The sequence below is a fragment of the Schistocerca serialis genome, chromosome 1 (assembly GCF_023864345.2).
Source record: "Schistocerca serialis cubense isolate TAMUIC-IGC-003099 chromosome 1, iqSchSeri2.2, whole genome shotgun sequence".
NCBI classification, from domain to species: Eukaryota; Metazoa; Arthropoda; class Insecta; order Orthoptera; family Acrididae; genus Schistocerca; species Schistocerca serialis.
This window is the reverse complement of record NC_064638.1, coordinates 630176320-630195905: the sequence shown is the minus strand read 5'-3', so window position 1 is coordinate 630195905 and position 19586 is coordinate 630176320. Positions and strand designations below refer to the sequence as shown.

The window sequence follows — 19586 nt, the reverse complement described above, 5'->3', positions numbered from 1 at the left end:
TAATCATATCTACATGCTTCCCATCAAACCCAATTGATTTGTGGATCAAGTACAAAGATTATATGTGTGATGATATTTTGTATCAAATACGGAATAGAATGGGAAATCCAAATATACAAATCAGTGAAGAAATTTACAATGAAGCATTGATTTCAATTGAGGACATGTGCTTGATAATGTCAAACAAACTATTAATTCAATTAGGCCTGACCGCGCCCAATCGTCCAATGCATGACGCTTTTAACCAAGAGTTGCATCGAGAAAAACTGTATGATCTCAACGCTTTGAAAGAATTAATTCAATCAAATCTTCCACTGTTAACTGAACAACAGAAGTATGTATTTGAAACTCTTATGAAAGTAACAAATGATGAAACTGGAGGGATTTACTTCTTAGATGCACCTGGTGGTACAGGAAAAACTTTTTTGATTTCATTAATATTAGCAACAATTTGCTCACAAAATAAAATTGCACTTGCACTCGCTTCGTCGGGAATCGCAGCAACTTTGCTTGAAGGTGGTCGAACAGCCCATTCAGCACTAAAATTGCCATTAAATATGCAAAGCAATGAAACTCCAACCTGCAACGTTTCGAAGAACTCTGCAATGGCAAAGGTTTTGCAGCAATGTAAATTGATTGTTTGGGATGAATGCACGATGGCACATAAAAAATCTTTGGAGGCTTTAGACAGAACCTTAAAAGATCTACGGAGCAATAATAACCGATTTGGTGGTGCAATGATTTTATTAGCAGGAGATTTTCGTCAAACATTGCCAGTGATTCCACGATCAACGCCAGCTGATGAACTCAATGCATGTCTAAAGTCCTCCAATTTGTGGAAACATGTCAAAGTACTTCATTTAAGCAAGAATATGCGTGTCGAGTTGCGAAATGACCAATCTGGAAACATATTCTCTAAACAACTCATTGACATTGGTAATGGCAAATTTCCTATAGACATGTTGACTGGCTGCATTAACTTTCCTCAAAGTTTTTGTCAGTTAACTCGATCAAAAGATGAACTTATTCAGAAGGTGTTTCCAGATGTTTCTCAAAATTACAGAAACCATGATTGGTTGAGCGAACGAGCTATACTGGCTGCAAAAAACATAGATGTAAATGAATTAAATTTCAAAATTCAAGAACAAATTACAGGCGAATTGAGGATATATAAATCAGTTGATTCGGCTACTAATCAAGATGATGTAGTCAACTATCCACCGGAATTTTTAAACTCGCTGGATTTGCCAGGACTGCCACCTCACAATCTTCAATTAAAGGTTGGATCGGTGGTTATAATGTTGCGAAATATCAACCAACCGCGTCTTTGCAACGGTACACGGTTAGCGATAAAAAAATTACTAAACAATGTGATAGAAGCAACTATACTCAAAGGAAAGTATAAAGGAGAAGATGTTCTCATACCGCGCATCCCAATGATTCCGACTGATGTGCCATTTGAGTTTAAACGACTACAGTTTCCAGTGCGGCTTGCTTTTGCTATGACTATAAACAAGTCCCAGGGGCAATCATTAAGTGTTTGTGGTATTAATCTAGAAAACCCATGTTTCTCACATGGTCAATTGTATGTTGCCTGTTCCCGTGTTGGAAAACCATCAGATTTGTTTATCTATGCGCCAGGTAATCAAACAAAAAACATCGTATACCACAAAGCACTACAATGATAATAATAATAATTATGATTCACATGATTAACAATAAAGCGATTACTTACTTTTAAATCCTTATATATGTTTTATTTAATTATTTTTTATTCACAACGCCCTATCACCAGGGTGACGGTTCTGTTCAGGAGAATTTTTTTAAATACGTAGGCAAAAAAACTGCCATATTACAAATCTTTTTGACAGGACGAAGTCTGTCGGGTCAGCTAGTTATATATAAAAACAAAGATGAGGTGACTTACCGAACAAAAGTGCTGGCAGGTCGATAGACACACAAACAAACACAAACATACACACAAAATTCAAGCTTTCGCAACAAACTGTTGCCTCATCAGGAAAGAGGGAAGGAGAGGGGAAGACGAAAGGATGTGGGTTTTAAGGGAGAGGGTAAGGAGTCATTCCAATCCCGGGAGCGGAAAGACTTACCTTAGGGGGGAAAAAAGGACAGGTATACACTCGCACACACGCACATATCCATCCACACATACAGACACAAGCAGACGAGTGTATACCTGTCCTTTTTTCCCCCCTAAGGTAAGTCTTTCCGCTCCCGGGATTGGAATGACTCCTTACCCTCTCCCTTAAAACCCACTTCCTTTCGTCTTCCCCTCACCTTCCCTCTTTCCTGATGAGGCAACAGTTTGTTGCGAAAGCTTGAATTTTGTGTGTATGTTTGTGTTTGTTTGTTTGTTTGTGTGTCTATCGACCTGCCAGCGCTTTTGTTCGGTAAGTCACCTCATCTTTGTTTTTATATATAATTTGAAAAATTAATAGATGGAGATAAGAAGAGGACAAAACATGCAAACAGCATTGAACAAATTAAAAAACCTGGTATTGTATGAAGTTTAAATTGTCCCATGGATAACTCTGTTGATGATGTTGTATCTATTAAAGTGTGTTGCTATCTACTTCTTAAGAAATTCTATCATAAAATTCAATTTCTAATGTGAAATACATTCCTTTTCGTTAAACAGCTTAATGTATGATCAAAAACTTTATGAAATCTATGTATACAGACTACATCTGTGTGCCAAGTGTTACAGTACAAATTCTTTCCTTTCACATCCAAAAGCCATTACTTTTTTCCTCAAAATAGAAAAACTGACAAATCTGAAACAACCAGCCTTTGTCAGGACTTACGAGAAGTAGGTGCAGCTACAAAAGGTCACACATGACTCATTACATTTCTAAACAAAGTTTGCAAGACAGTTGTATAAAACTACATATACATAAATTGACATCCACCTGATAAAAGAATAATTCAACAAACTTTGTACTGACTTTTCTGAGGGCGTGCAAAACTTATATTAAGAATCAACACAGATTCCTTTAAATCTGCAATTGTGGAACTCAGTTTGCAGTATTCCTTCATGAGAGACTGTAGTCAATAGTATTCAGGTTGACACCATCTTTGTAACTTTTGAAAAATATTTATTATGATTACATTTTACCACTTAGAAAGCACAACATTCATTCTAGAATCAAATTATACAAAACATCATGATAGAAACATAACTGGATTGACTAGCAACCAGAACTCAATTCATTGCTTTCAAAGGGGTGTGACAAGTAGAAAAAAGACACATCAGGTGTATTTCAAGGAAGTTTAGTACAGAAATTACTAGCCATGATACATCACAATGGTTCAGCAGATAATGATAGACTTTGGAACACTGTTTGCAAAAAATGCTAGTATGATGAAGAATGGTTATAAAATGGGAGAGAGTTACTCTAGTCAGCACTTGACACAAATAATTACCATACCCATATAACATAACACGTTTTACTAGGGAAAGATACTCTACAGTGCCAGACTGAAAGACTAAACCTTATGCAATAAATCATTAGAGGCAGTCAACACTGTCTAACATATTGCTGTTACCAGCCACATCATTTCAGATGAAACAACCATAAACTTTTTCAGGGAATAAATGTTACTGTTTCTGTACTAAGATTCATTAGAAGAATTCATAGAAAATTTAACTCATAAAACCACTGCTCCCACTAGCTATCTTTATCCACAGCGGTAATGCAATGGAGACGGTTTGAAGGTACGATTTGTTACATGTATTCTGACAATAAGATTTAGGCTGGTATACATAACAAATGAGCACAGAAGTCAATGACAGCAAGATATGATGAATTCAAACATGCAAAGAGCCCATCTTGAAAGTTGAGTCAAGAAATATACCACTCAAATCAACATTTACACCGTGTACTCACCACAACAGTAAATTTAGAAATATCCAACTACATACTGAAGCCAATGGGAAGTTTTTCTTCTGACTAAAGACCAAAACAGTAACAACAAGAAAATTGTTGCTAATGGCAGAAATTCAAACAGTAGAGGATTATAAAAACTGATGAACATGGAATGATGTAATCTCTTTGATAAAATAAGCTGTTTATGCATCATGAACAACACACATTATATGTAAGAGTTATTATCATGATAATGGAAAGCACATCTCTTCCCCAACAATACTGAAACATCATTAGGATGTCGTATAGAGAAAGGTCAGCAAACTCCCAACATTTTTTGAGATGTAGATTTTGTTCAGTAAGGGAGCTCAAATTTTCATTTTTCTATTCTCTTAGAATTTAAGTCAATGAATAAGTATCATCTGCAGGGGAACAGGTTTTCTACACGCTAGATCTGTACATTCTACACCTCCCCTTGCATGTCCTCTCTCCTTCACCATACTTTTCTACACAACATAATAGATTCTTCATAAAGAATGTGTAAGTGAGAAAAATCTGTGAATCTTTTGCCCACTTTGAGTTCTTATGAAATACAACAAGGCTGTAACATAGAAGAGAAAAATTGTTTTTCCTTTTCAGCAGTGTTTCTAATATTCCCATATCAATTAAAGCAGCTTCTGGGCCAAATAAATCTTCACCAACTACATTATTACACTGTGTAAATGATATATTCTTCACGAAACAGAACACAAAGCAGCAATTTTCTTCTAAGTGTGTCTGCTATACAAGGTGACAATCATATGAAGTAGAAGAATTCTATAAGATTCACAGCAATTTGTTTTATTGCTTTTCAATAGCTAACTATGATGCATAACACAATTAAAAAGTCACTTTTTTTGAAACCCCTTAGAAATTTGGCTCAAAGGTGCCTATAACCTTCCTCCGTAATGATGAAAAAGTGTGGTGACTTGCAGTGTCACCCTTGGGCTCGGCAACACTTCAAACAAAAAGGTTTCAACACACGCAAAAAAGAAGACCAGAGCTCAGAAGTTCATGTGAGGTTTAAGGTGGGTTTGTGATGTCACACTGGTTGCTTGTATTGATGGGGAATGTAAGCTGGTTGAAGAGGTTGCCTGCCTTCATGTTGTAGAGCAGCTGTGAGTGCCACTCAGTTGAATGGGTATTGAAGCCTCTGTACAAGTGCATTCTTAAAGTCATTGATGAAAGTGTGTCGATGGTCCTGTGAGGGTGTTGTCAAGATGATGGTGGTGGCAGGGGGTCTGTGTTTAGATGGACTGTATCACATTTTATTCACACGCGTGTCAATGTGGCACAGGAAGGTGCACAACAGGAGGGTTGAAAAAGCATGAACATCCTTTGTTGTTTCGGGTTACGTTAAAAAATTTTTGAATGGTTTTGAATGATCCCTGGTATTTCCACCCTGTGGGTAAAAATTGTGGTACTATACTCCAAATGGTAGAGAAGATTTGAACTGTCAGGGAGGAAGGGAGGCTCAGCAATGTCAAATGGTGTCAAGGATGTCATCTTATTGCTCATCACACTGCAGTCATTTTCAACTGTGAAATGTGTGGGAATCAATGCCACAACGGAATGGGAGGTCAAAATATGGTCCTTTATGATACCTCCTGAGGCCTTTTTGTATCAATTCTGAGTGTCAATGTGTTTGAAGTATTTTTCTTGGCCACTCATATGAAAACTGTGCAATATCAACACTGGGCGTTATGGGTCTGATCTTCATTGCTATGACATCAAAAGAAGAGATGAAATATGGGTAAGATGGGGTGTGATGACCTTCCCATCGTGTGAGTCAACCACAGTGGCGTTTCACAGAACTGTGTTGATATCTGCTGCCAATGTAACATCATTAACTCACCTTACACCTCACATAAAATTTTTTTTTTGTGTTGACACCTTGCTGTTTGAAGCATCACCCAACCTGTGGGTGATGTTGCAGGCTGCCACACTTTTGCACAATTACAGAGGAAGGTTGTAGCCACTTTGCAAATTTCAGAGTTCTGCATCACAATGGAAGACAATTATGGAATTTCAAAAAAGTAACCCTTTAATGGTGTTACACATTGTATATAACTTTGTTAACTTCATTCCCACATTTGATTAAAATGATTGTATATAACTAGCTTCGTATCAAATTTATTCATTCCACTTCAGAAAAAAAAAATGCTTTTAGTCTGTCCAAATGGCCTACAGCTCTTCACATATTCCACACATACAACTGTTAAATGAAGTTATTCTTTGAAATTTTTGTCTGATAAGAATGATGATCACACAGAGATGTAAACAGAAATCACATAGAAAACTGACAGCAAGTTATACTTCATCTCTAAATGACAGCACCATAGCCGACATATTTGTCTCTAGAGAATCAGCAACTGTACTGATATTTAAAATAATTCTCATTTATTCTTCAGTTCCAGTTGCAGATTTTTAATTATGTGACATGTTTCAATTATTCTCGATATCTTCAGATCTAAAACAAAGTAAACATATAGAAAGGAATTTTACATAAATGTAGATTTTACCTAAATAGTTGTATCAGAAACCTGTCCTGTCTGTTCAGAATCTCGCATGAGATTCCTGAGTTTTGCAACAGTGGTCAATGCATTAAATAGCTATCTGGTGGAGGTAGCAGAGGAGAGAAAGGGGAAAGGAAAGCTGAAGGGGGAAACTAGAGGGAGGGTGATTGGAAGAGAGGAAGGGAAGCAAGGGGGCGAGTGTTGTTGATGTCATGAGTTTAACAAGATGGGTCTTACTAATAATATAATTATCTACAAATTCTCATTAATATATTAATAGTCTAGAACAGTGGATTTGTAAACTGTAAACAACATAAAACATTAAAATGACATGAGGGGGATTGAGAGAGGGCGGCGAGGGCAAAGGGGGGGGGGGGGGGGCAAAGACGGCAGGAAGGGGGGAGGGAGGGGTAATGGCAGGGACGTTATGGGATTAACAAGAGTGAGTCTTATACTAAAATTGCCAAAAGTCATTTATTTATTTATTTGTTTTTACAGCCTCATTACACCACTTTTCTCAATCATTTCCTGGTCCTCTTCTTCTGTAAGCGCATGTTTTGTTCTTTCTTAAATCCCCAGAATATTTTCGTTTGCTTTGATCTTTCCTGGTCTGTAAATACTCTTTCATTTTGTGTCATTTGTCTACTTTTGGTTTAAATTTAATTTTCTTCTGGCCAGAAGATGACGAGTACGTCACTCGTCGAAACGTCGCAGTTTGAAGACACCGCCACCCAGCTGGAAGCCCGAGAACTCTTCACCAGCTGTATACACCAGGAAAGCATACATTCCGTTTTTTTTTGTCTTTCAGTTTCTTGAGATTTTCTGTCTTGTTTTGCAGATCATCCAAGGTTATATCTAGTTCTTCCATATCCTCTTTAATTACCATGATCCATCCTACTTGTTGCTTCAGATTCCACGGTTTCTGCATAATTTTTCTTGCTAATCTGGTTTCTGGTGTCCTCATTATGTGGCCAAAGAAAGAAATCCTCTTTTTACATATAGTATCTGTGATGGGCTCCAATTCCCTGCACGCTACTTCATTCGGCACTATCCACCATTGTCCTTCTTTCTGGTATTTCTTATTTATGCATGCTCTAGCTATTCTTCTCTCTACTTAAAGTATTTTGTCGACTCTGTTTCTCCGAGTAACTTTAAAAAGAGTCTCGCTTGCATATGTTACCTCTGGCTGAACCACTGTCTTGTAGTGTTTTAATATTGTTTGAAATGATAGACATTTCTTATTGTATGTAGAACATGCTATTTTCTGAGCTTATATCATTTTATTGGTTCTTTCTTGCCAAGCACATTTCTTATCAAAGTTGTGTGTTATAATCTCTCCAAGATATTTAAATTGCTTCACTATTTTAATTTTTCTGTTGTCTACTGTTACATGGTCTATTACTAGCAGGTCTGTTACCATCATTTCGGTCTTTTCGAAAGATATCTGCAGTCTTACTTTTTGCGATATTTTGCAGGATCATTATTTGATTTCTAGCTTCTTGTACATTATTAGCTAGTAATGCCAAGTCATCTTGGCAACGGCCTTGCCGCAGTGGATCCAGCGGTTCCTGTGAGTTCACCGAAGTTAAGTGCTGTCGGGTGTGGTCGGCACTTGGATGAGTGACCATCCAGGCCGTCATGTGCTGTTGCCATTTTTCGGGGTGCTCTCAGCCTTGTGATGCCAACTGAGGAGCTACTCGAGCGAATAGTAGAGGCTTCGGTCAAGAATACCATCATAACGACTGGGAGAGCGGTGTGCTGACCCCACGCCCCTCGTATCCGCATCCCCCACTGAGGATGACACGTCGGTCGGATGGTCCCGGTACACCACTCGGGGCCTGAAGATGGAGTGGAAAAAAAAAAAGTGCCAAGTCATCTGCGAATCCGAAACCATTTAGGTTTATATCATCTTTCTTTGTTCCAATTGTTATGTTTTTAGGATTCTCTTTGTACTGTTCTCTCATCAAGTACTCAAGAGGACAGTTGAAGAGCAGTGGTGATAGACCGTCACCTTGTCTTAACCCTGTTTTAATCATAAATGGCTCACATAGTTCTCCTCTGAGTTTTACTTTGGACTTGTTTGTAAGGGTTAATTTTATCGTTTTTATTAATTTGGGATGAAGTCCAAAATTTCTAAATATGTCCAGCATAGAAGATCTGTGGATGCAATTATAAGCACCAAAAAAATAAAATACAGAAATTCCATTAAAATATTAAAAGGTTAGACTAGTGGATGCGTAAAACTGTAAAAGTGGATAAAATAGAAAAGTATTAAAGTGATAAAACGTAACTAAAACAGAATTACTGTCTTAAAATATTAAAATGGTGAAGCTTTGAAGATAAAGGTCTCTAAACATGTACCAACGGAGTCACAAATTGGACATTTGTAGCCATTGTGACTGACCAATGAACTCTAAACATCATGCAGTTAGGACCACCTGACAGGTGACCATTCTCTCCAACAAATTGTGCTGTGTGCAGTACTGTCATGCCAATCACCCAACAAAAGTTCATCTTTTGCCACTGCACATGGAATTATATGCTGCTCTAGTGTACAATGTACGAAACTGTATAGACAGAATATCTTAAGAAATTTACAGACTGTAAATGTTTGTGGGACGCGTGTGAGATGCACAGCAACAGCGACGCAAGAAATGAAGCACTTTTTATTCATTTTTTAACAAATTAATAATGACAAATTTTCTGTTGGCTTCTGTCTTGGGCCCTTGGCCCACATTTGTTTGATAACTTTAGTGACATTTCGCCAGCATGAGGGGTTGGTATTGTCTTAGCTGCACGCTTCATTGCTGGTGGTGGGCTGGAGTCATGCTCAAGGCCGCAGGTTATATGTACCTGGTGTGCCAATACCCAAGGGCTTTCCCTTGGTCACTTCCAATGTGTTCTCCCCCTGCTACCTGCTGCAACTGTCATTCTTTGCAGCACGGGAATCCAGAATCCATTCACTGTGAGGCCTTCTTCTACCTTGTTGAAGCTTTTGTCATGTTTGTGTATTTTTATAGCTTTTCTGAACAAATGACTGGTGCAACAGATCTTCTCTATAACGCGAATGTCCATGTTGATGGTTTTCACTATGCTGTCAGTCTCACACAGCACGTGCTCTGCCACAGCTGTTTTCTCTACCAGCCCCAACCTGCAATGCTGGTTATGTTTAGTGATCCTGGTGCTGATTGATTGACCAGTAATACAGAGGAATCTGAGCAACACAGAAACCCTACCACCTCGCCTGTATGTATCACCTAAGATACATATGAATCTATTCCATAAAGACTGACTGTCAGCACTCTTGGCTCACCGAGGTACAAACACTTGGTCTCTCTGTTCCACCTGCACACAGGAAAGATTGAGACATAGTGGATTCAGGAGATTTCACTGAGAATCTGTTGAATCTAAAACTTGGTCCAAACGACATCCCAGTCAGCTTTTGATGTTGTTTCTTTGTTTACCAAGATATCACTCAACGATTCTCTGGAGCACATTGTTTCCGTTTTCCCACAAGAGATCCCCAAGCTCTTTCATGCAAATCTCACCACGGGCTACTTCATGTGAAATCAACTTCTACAAACGGCTGGAAGGAGTCAACATGGGTAACCCACTTAGTCCAGTGGTGGCCAACTTCTTCATGGAACATTTCAAAGCACAGGCACTGGAATCGGTACCTTGTAAACTTAAGGTTTGATACAGATATATTGATGATAACTCTGTTGTGTAGACCCAAGGTGAGAAACAGCTTGGTGTGTCCCTAAGACACCTCAGCAGTCTCCGTACCCAATAAAAAATTACCATAGTAGAAAAGGACCAACAGCTACCCTTTCCAGATGTGCTGGTCATGAGAGATAGCGATCTGGGATACAGCATACATCAAAAACCAACATGTGGACCAATACCTGCACAAACTATTAAATCACCACCCAAGCCAGAAAAGAGGCATGATTAACAGGCTCATAGTTTGAGGAAAACAAATATGTGAGCTCCAGCACCTCAGATGCAAGATGCAACAACTGGAAAGTGCAATGGTTTTCCACCAGTTACATAAGAAGTGCCACAGAATCAAACACCCAGCACACCGACACATCGGAAAAAGAAATGTTGAGTATGGCCTTTCTACCATACATTCCTAGAGTGAAGGACAGATTCTGTCATACATTGAACAAACACAGTGTAAGCACTATTTATAAAACAACAATGAAGAGCAAAGAGCATCTCAGATCAGCAAAGGAAAAAAAGGGGCCTATTACAATGTCAGGAATATACCAAATACCATGTACATGTGGAAAAGTCTATACTGAAATGACTGGACAATCCAACAATGGCAGGAATGTAAGCGGTATTGCAGGCTGAGGCTCATAGAGAAACCGGCAAAAGTGTAGCACATGCTGCGTGAGACTGACCACATAGTGAAATTTGCTGATACAGACAGTCTTGCTATAGAGAAGAGCTATTACACCCTCTTGTTCTGGGAAGCTATAGAAATGAGCAAACATGACAATAACTTCAACACAAAAGAAGAAAGCTCCAAGGTGAATGGATACAGGATTTCTGTGCTGCAGAGAATGACAGTTGCAGCATGTTGCAGGGGGAGAACCACAGTGGGAATGACCTCGGGAAAGCCCTTGGACGTTGGCATGTCAGGTAAATATAATCTGCAGTCGAGAGCATGACTTCAGTCCATCACCAGCAATGGAGGGTGAAGCTTTGACAATGCCAGCCACTCGTACTAGCGAAACATCAGAAAAGTTATCACACAAACGTGGGTTAATAGGCAATTCATCATTATGGATTTGTTAAAAAAAAGGTACTTCATTTCTTGTGCCTCTGTTACTTTACTCCTCACATGATGTGTCCCACACTGCAGTCTTTAAATTTCTTCAGAGGCTCTGTCTTTGAAGTTTTGCCTGCCACTCACCCTCTCACATACATTAGAACAGCATTTAATCCCAAATGCAGTGATGAAAGACGAACTTTTGTTACGCGTGGTCCTACCCACTCAACATGGGAAGTTCGCTGGTCAGTCACAACGGCTACACATGTTCAATATGTCAGTCAGTTGTTGGGCGTTTAAGGATCTTTACTTTCAAAATTTCACACTTTTAATACTTGAAGACACTAATTCTGTTGTAGTTATATTTTATCACTTTAATAATTTTCTTTTTATCATCTTTTACAGGTTTACACATCCGCTGGTATACCAATTTAATATTTTAATGGAATTTTTTTTTACGTAACTGTTAAACTCTTTAACATCCCTGCCACTATCCCTCCCTTTCCTCTTCCTGCCTTCTTTCCCCTCCACTCTCATTCCCCCTTGATTCATTTAGTAATTTTACTATTTTATGCTGTTTACAGTTTACACAGCCACTGTTCTACACCATTAATATTTTGATGAGAATTTTTACATAACTATACTTTTTATAATTTTAGTAAGACCAGTCTTATTAAACTCATGACATCCCCAACACTCACCCTCCCTACTTCCCTTTCCGCCCTCCAAAAACTCTCACGTCATTTTCCCCCTGACCCCTCTTTTCCCCTTTCCCCTCCACCCTAGCTCCACCAGACACTTATTAAAATAAAATGACAAATGTTGCAAAACACAGGAATCCCATGCAACACTCTGAAAGAGAAGACAGGTTGCTAATGCCACTCCTTAGGAAAAATCTACATTTATGTACTTTCTTTTCTACAGAATAATCAAAACATGCCATGTAATTAATAATGTGCAACTGAGACTGAAAAATAAATGAGAATTATTTTAAAAATTTTAATAAGCTCTTGGCAATTGCAGAAAACAGTATTTAATTAATGATTTGTAAGGTCAATGATAAGCATATTGTACAAAAGACAATAGTACAATAGAAGTGGTAAGTAAAAAGGAAATTTATCATGAAACTGAACGTTGGTTTGAACACCAGAGTTTTACTAGGCATGGTCCTGCTGGTTGTGGTATACCAAGCCTTCCTCCAATTTTTGAAATGACTTACCCAGCCAAGGACTTACAGTTTAATGTCGACTCATGAAGCAACTTGGAATTTTTCACATTAAAAAACATTCCCAGAACAGTAACTAGTGATAAATAACAAAAATTCTTCAGACAGAATGGATAAAACCTGACACCTTCAAATATGCAGCTTGGCACTTCACTGCTCAGCTACAGAGGAGTGCATGCATTCTTTATGTCCAATTCACAGAGACAAATTATTAAAATTCTTTGACATGTGATTATAAAAGTTGGTTCAAGAGGTGTGATCTGAGAAGGTTAGTTTTCAGTCAGTGGTGGTTAGTAATGAATCCCTGCCAGCAGACATCATAATGAGCTGGCAGGGTTACTGTGGCAGAATAGTGTGGATAACTGCATGGCGAGGGGGGGGCTCACACAACACGTAGTATGGACAAACCCACTGATAAAAGTGTTTATTTGCAGATGGCAGCAAGCCGGGTGGGGCACTTCTGACGCTGAGGTCGACCACCATACACCTCGCATTACGCTTCACGCTGTGTACCATTTCCGTGAGCTCAGTATCAGCCCCCCACACTTGTCTTTATCCCTGTGCACATCTCTTAGCAGCTTGACACTAGCTGATTCTCCACAGACTGACTTGTGCCCGGTGAGTTTCACTTCCTTTTGCGGGGTTCTTTTGTTCCTTGGCTGGCGTTCAAGCTACAGTTAGTCCCTATGTTACCTTGTGCCAACAGCATTTACAATTGGCTTACAAGTAGCATAATCATTCAGTTCATACACACAGTTTTTTCAGAATAGAAATGTGCTAAAATGCCCTAGTAAAAGTACTGTGAAATAGATTGTCATGCTGTAGTGTTAGTACTCAGCATCAATGTTCCACAGTTTCTTTTCTATCAGAAACAAAAGTAAAATTTATTTCCTGGTACACCTTTTACCATTACGGATAACACAAGCCAACAGTTCTTTTGGTGCTGTGGTATTTGGAGTGGATTTCAAATGAATTTGATGGCCTGAATTTAAATATGGCATTAGCTTTTGCCAAGGACTTTAAATTTCTAAGATGTAACATTTTTGTGAAAGATACATTACATTATTTTAAGTTAAATCTTTGGACCAAAAAGGTTACAGTTTTTACTATTACGTTATATAAATATTATATGACCCAACAATAAAGGGAAAAGTCACTGATGAAACCAAGTAGTCAGTGAACACTTTGGAAGCTTCTTTTGCCCGACATTCTAAAATGTATTTTGGAACAGTCTCTTCTTAAATTCCAGCATGTGCGTATGCCATCTTCCTTGGTAGCAGTCCTCCATAGTTTTAACATCCTGGTGAAATCTTTCACCTGGTTCCTCATCAGTGTCTCCTTAGTTTTCAGGAAAATGGTCTAAATGGCTGTGTAAATAGTCCACCTTAATAGTCATGTTGCAACCATGGGTTCTGAAACTATTAAGCATCTTGTTTATCAGTTCAACGTAGTTTTCAGCTTTGCATTTGCTTGATAATTTATGACAAGTGCAACAAATAAGTTCCAGGATTTTTACTCAGCCTCATTCATCAAATTTATGAGAGTAGGATCCTTTATGTGTTATCTTATTTATGTGCCATCAAATATTCCTATTTTAATTTTTTCTGTACTCAATTGAAGAATTTTTCCCTGTACTTGCAAAGCATGACACGTTCTTCTCAAGAGTCTTTAAAAAGTGTTTTAAAAGCCAGCTTGATATGCAGTGGCGGACAGAAGATTTTCTCTCATTTAACTAAGGACCGAGTGAGGTGGCGCAGTGGCTAGCAGCTGAACTCGCATTCGGGAGGACGACGGTTCAATCCCGTGTCTGGCCATCATGATTTAGGTTTTCCGTGATTTCCCTAAACTGCTCCAGGCAAATACTGGGATGGTTTCTTTGAAAGGGCACAGCCGACTTCATTCCCCATCCTTCCCTAATCCCATGAGACCAATGGCCTCGCTGTCTGGTCTCCTGTCCCAAACAACCCAACTAAGGGGTCGTTGATGATGTTCTTTTCCCTGATGTCCACGTTTTCTAACCCATTGGTGTGTTTTGTCTTTGCTGCATCAAAGGCAAAAAAACATGGATACTTGGTGTGGCCACTTTGCTGTCCAAGTAGAGTTCCATTTTCAAGTCCACACAAATCACCCAAAAGCTATGACATTATGTTTTTCTTTAGTTTTCATTGAGTGAGTAGTTAGTATTGAACCATATTTGTTCCCACTGTGTAGGAGGACATATTTCAAACTTTGTTTTGAGCTGTCAATAACTAGGTGCCAACCATCTGCGAAATATTCAGGAAGATATTTTTTTGTTTTACAGGAGACTTCTAATTCTGGATAGAATACAAAATAGCCTTTTGAGAGAAGAAGAGTAGCAGAGCCTTTTCTATAATACAGCAAAAATTAATTTTGGTTCCTAGTTCCAATAAATTTTTTCCAACCTTGATGTCAGTAATTCAGAAGTGTCTTTTGACAGTTTCAGATCTCTGGTGAGGTCACCGTGACCCATCCTGGTTGAAACAATAAGTGATGACATCCTCTCATAATCACTGTCCCCTTTGTTAGGGGCAACATTACTCCCCACAAAGCTCCGGTAACCAGTGAAATGTTGAGATTCACACTCCCTCTAAGTGAAGGACTGGGCATCTTACAGAGACTTCATAAGGAAAGTCCACTTGCTGAGGATGTTTTGATTTAGGCAGAAATAATAGTCATCAAAAAGGCATTTGAATTCTCTCCAAATCAATGGTATGCCGAATTTCAGACTTTTTCTATTCCCAGTCTTCAACTGACATAAATGTTCTGTATGAGTTCTACAGACTTGATGTGGTGCTCAGCCTTTATACTGATCATCAAGGCTAACATCACAGTACCAATGATAGGATTTCTTTACAAAGCCACTTACAGTTTTTTTTTGTTTTCTTTCAACACGTATTATCTGCATATGAAGCAAAACACATCAGGATGACTTAAACATCTTCCACTTGAACTCATTTTATTTCTTTCCATCAATATAAATACAACGATCTGCAATATAGTATAAGTTTCAGGTTCATTTTATAACAACTCTTTCCTAAACATAGATATCACATGAGGCCCATTTTGCTCTACCCTGTACGGTGAGAATTTACAAACCAATCTAAACTCTAGCACTTCTGGCATCCTTAAGATACCACATGCTTACTCTGTTTGTTTGGTGGATTTTCCTGGAACTAAATGGACAGCAGACCAACACTAGGGCAAATATACAGGAACCTATCCTTGTTTATGTGATTTATAACTGTTCAAAATAGTTAAAACTGCACATTTTGTACAGCAGACAGAGAACATCTGATTTCATATGTAGCTAATATCAGTTTTAAAATCCGAGATTGAGAGAGAGAGAGAGAGAGAGAGAGAGAGAGAGAGAGATTCTTATAGACCTATCTAATCTAACTGGTCCTACACTGCTGGGAAAAAAATCAACAACTGTGCTCAGTGTTTCAGTAGGTTTTCTGCAGTGTGATCAAATGCAAAGTGTATAACAATATACTGCAAAAATATCCATATTTTAATCAGAACTGGCACAACTGTTCATTCGGTTCCCTAATGCATAAGACATAAATTACATCACAATAATTTCATTACATCAGAGTGTAAAATCCAAATCAAGGCTGCATTTAAACACATACAAGTACTGAATAATTCAGGTAGGTGCTGTACAGCATTAACCACACTACTCAAAGGAAATTGAGTGTTAATACGAAGTTTTTAAAAAAAGGCTACTTAATCTTTTAGTGTACACTAATTATTTGTGTGTGTGTGTGTGTGTGTGTGTGTGTGTGTGTGTGTGTGTGTGTGTGTGTGTAGCTGTAGCTTTAGTTCTCAGATATTAAATACTGCAAAGATAAATGCACATTTTACTCTTTAGAAAGACACAATAAAAGCAACAGTATGAAACTGTTATTTCTGTACTCTCACCAGCACAAGCAAATAATAGTATGCATTCAGTTGAAAAAAACATTTTCATTACAAATACTTCAGCAGTGATAATACACACAATGCCATACACCTTCATAATATGAGCTGTTCTTATGTCATCACTCTGTACTAGTCGACCAGACTATTATTTCACCTGGGAGTGAAACTGCTTCAATCATCTTCAACTTTTATAGTCCTGTATTCCTCAGTTGTGTGCAATATTACGGTATATTAATAATTTTTACTTGTGGACCGTCTGACAGCAAATTTGCTGTCAGACGGTCCATAAGTAAAAATTATTAATATACCGTAATACTGCTTCAATCAGCTTACCACGAGCTTTTATTGTGATATTTTATGAGGACACATTTAACCGCTTGATATTATATGAACAACTGCCTGGTAATCATCCACAGTGTGATCCACTTCCCTTAGTCACTGTATTTGTACACCGTACTGTCATTGCGTGTTTCTGATAACGGCCACGGGAGGCCATGCGCAATAATGTTGTGGTCAGGTATTTGTCACTATATCCAACCATAAAAAACATGTTAGTTGTATACGATCCCGTCTCGTCCCACCCCTCTCTTTTCCCATACACCAAACCTTCTCTTAAGAAGTTGTGATGAAATCTCTTTTTACAGATCTAAGTTCTAAAATATTCAACATTCTTTTTTTCTCTATCCTTTGGATTTCTTCTCTCCCCACTGATCTCCTTTGTGTGGTCCTGTGCATTCCCCATTGGTCATAATGAGAGTAAATTTAATTGTTTGAGTTCTCTGCTCCTTCTATCAACTAAAAGCAACTTTGACTCACGACATATTTCTGAAATGCATTGTTTCACAGCTGTAGTACTGACTTCTAACAATCCTGTAGAAGGTTTTGGCTAGAGACTATAGCCAGTTTCCTTTAACGAGCCATTGTCTTCAACTGAATTATTACTCTCAATGCATCTGGGTATCTTCCCATTACTTCATATGCTTTTGATGATTTATCTATGACTGCTTTTCAGCAGTAGGCACTCCCTTGACTCTTGTAAGAAATTCTCTTGTTTTCCTCTTAATGTAATGTTAACTCAGCATGTGTGTGCAGGTTAAATTGTCTAAAAAGCATAATAAATACATACACTCTTCGTCACATTAAAAAAACAACTGTGTTGCCTGTGACACTCTACACTGATTTTTTAAATTTTCAAGGTAAAGTGTACATCATGTACCTATTTATCTGAAATTGTATGACTGTTTATTACGAAACACAAAAAATTCATAGAAATAGTGAATATTTGTAGTGTTAAATGAAATACGCAAAATGTTTGGAAGATATTCATAAACACAAGACTCTGGTGCTGTATTAGTGAGTACACTTGCTTGAAAATTGCCTCTTCGAGAAATGTGTTGCCAGAGGCAATGACACAATAGACAAACAGCAGACATCTCATTGATAATGGAGCAATACCATGTGGTTTTCACAGTTGATGTAAGAGAGCAAATTGCAGATTATGCATCCTTACAAACTGTTTACCACTTGAATAAGAAAAAAGATCAAGTAATAATAGATAACAAACACCTTTTCTGTCATTACACAAAGGCATAATGCCTGGCCAAAGACTGTCTTCCTTCATGTGGAGTCAACACAGAACAATCTAAAGTGCGTACTCTTACATGATTCATAACCTTGACCTAACTTACCTTCTGTCAAGCTTTGGCACAGTACTACTTGACATGGACTAAACACAATGCCCGTATATACAAGACGCAGATGGAAGTTCCTGTTTTATTACCGTTGAGCACTAAATTTATGTTCCACATAAAAGACATGGAAAGTCAATTCATGTCAAAGAATGTGGGTGACTCTTGCTGCTTTTTATTTTTGTGAATGTAATTCATATGAGTGGAGAGACTGTTTTGTGTTTTGAAAAATTTGCCACAAATTTGGCAAGGAACCTGCTGATTAGGCATGTGCCGATCGAAGATGTGTCTCCGTAGGCTCGTCTTGCGCACCACTTTACCACATACTGAACATGCTGCATCCTCACTGCGGTCTCCTGCAACATAGCACCTCTTGCTGTGTAGCGATCAGGTGGTATTCTTCAAACAGTCTGCATACAGACAATATGACAACCTACAATCCTACAACAGAAGTACAGAACTGTAACAGAAGCAGCTTATCTAGACATGAGCTGCGTACAATGAAAACTGTTATCTCCTGAAGTGTCTAAATTCTCATTAATGAGTAAAGAATAAGTCCTCTGCTAAGTAAAGATCAAAGCACACACATAATGTTTTTTTTTTATGTTGTGTACATCAGCATGAACCCATTTCATCCTGTCAGATATGAGACTCTTATTAAATAAATAATCAGACGCTGAAATGATTTGTTTCAAGTAATTTACAATTATATTATGAAATGCTCTTACGGATTAGTAACAAGAAAATATAACTCCTTCCAAAAATTGTATAACCTCAATGTTTCTCTGTCCTGTTTAGTAAGTCAACTGTTGTTGTTCTACTTTCATTCTAGAATCAGAAATTTACTACAGTTCATATTTGACTAACTCAGCAATACAGACCTATTTAGTCATTTTTGCCATTATACTGCCAAGGTTAAATTGCAAAATTGCCGAAATTAATGGAAAAAGTTATCTTGTATGCAAACAATGAAATAATCATTTCTGACATTTTTATACACATTGCATGGAGCTTAACGATGCAGCATATTAAAAGAAAAGGAAAAAAGGGGGCCATCAAGCTATTCAAAATTTCCACTGCAAAGATCTGACAAAAAGAGTCACTGCCAGCCAATATGAGAGTATCAAGATTAACATGATATGATGGTTTCTGTCATGTAGCAAATTTGGTACTATTTTAGTAAGAGTAACAGTAGCATTAGTAATAGCTGTTCTTGTTTTCACCTCTGTTTTTGTCATATTCATTTGCAGATTAATTTTTAATTGCACCTGCAGTGCTTACAACACAGCTTTCATAACACTTCGCATCATGCACAAGATGACAAATAGAGAGAGAGGCACAAACTGCTTGTACAGAAAGCAGTTTAAGAGTGTGAAGCAACCAATTGGAATCTGTAATGTAATAGAAATGTTCACTTAAAACACAGGAAAAACAATGAAGAGGATCAAATTCAAGCCTGATAATTCATTCAGAAATAATAAATGCTGATGAAAAAAAGGCCATTGACAA

General features: G+C 37.9%; 1 protein-coding gene across 9 annotated transcripts in view; it reads right to left on the bottom strand.

The window, feature by feature from the left end:
* Nucleotides 1-19586, bottom strand: part of LOC126478532 (broad-complex core protein isoforms 1/2/3/4/5-like) — a 352226-nt gene that overhangs the window by 158615 nt on the left and 174025 nt on the right. Inside the window, exon 6 of one of the 9 annotated variants that reach the window (XR_007587442.1) lies at nt 18078-18433. The exons of 7 other annotated variants lie outside the window; for them this stretch is intronic. Coding sequence is in view for 1 of the 2 variants with exons in the window: in XM_050103710.1 (XP_049959667.1) it covers nt 18213-18433 (221 nt within the window). In the remaining variant the exon portion in view is untranslated. Of the gene's footprint in view, nt 1-17674; nt 18434-19586 lie in introns of those variants that run through there. One more of the 9 variants, XM_050103710.1, reaches the window with a different exon arrangement.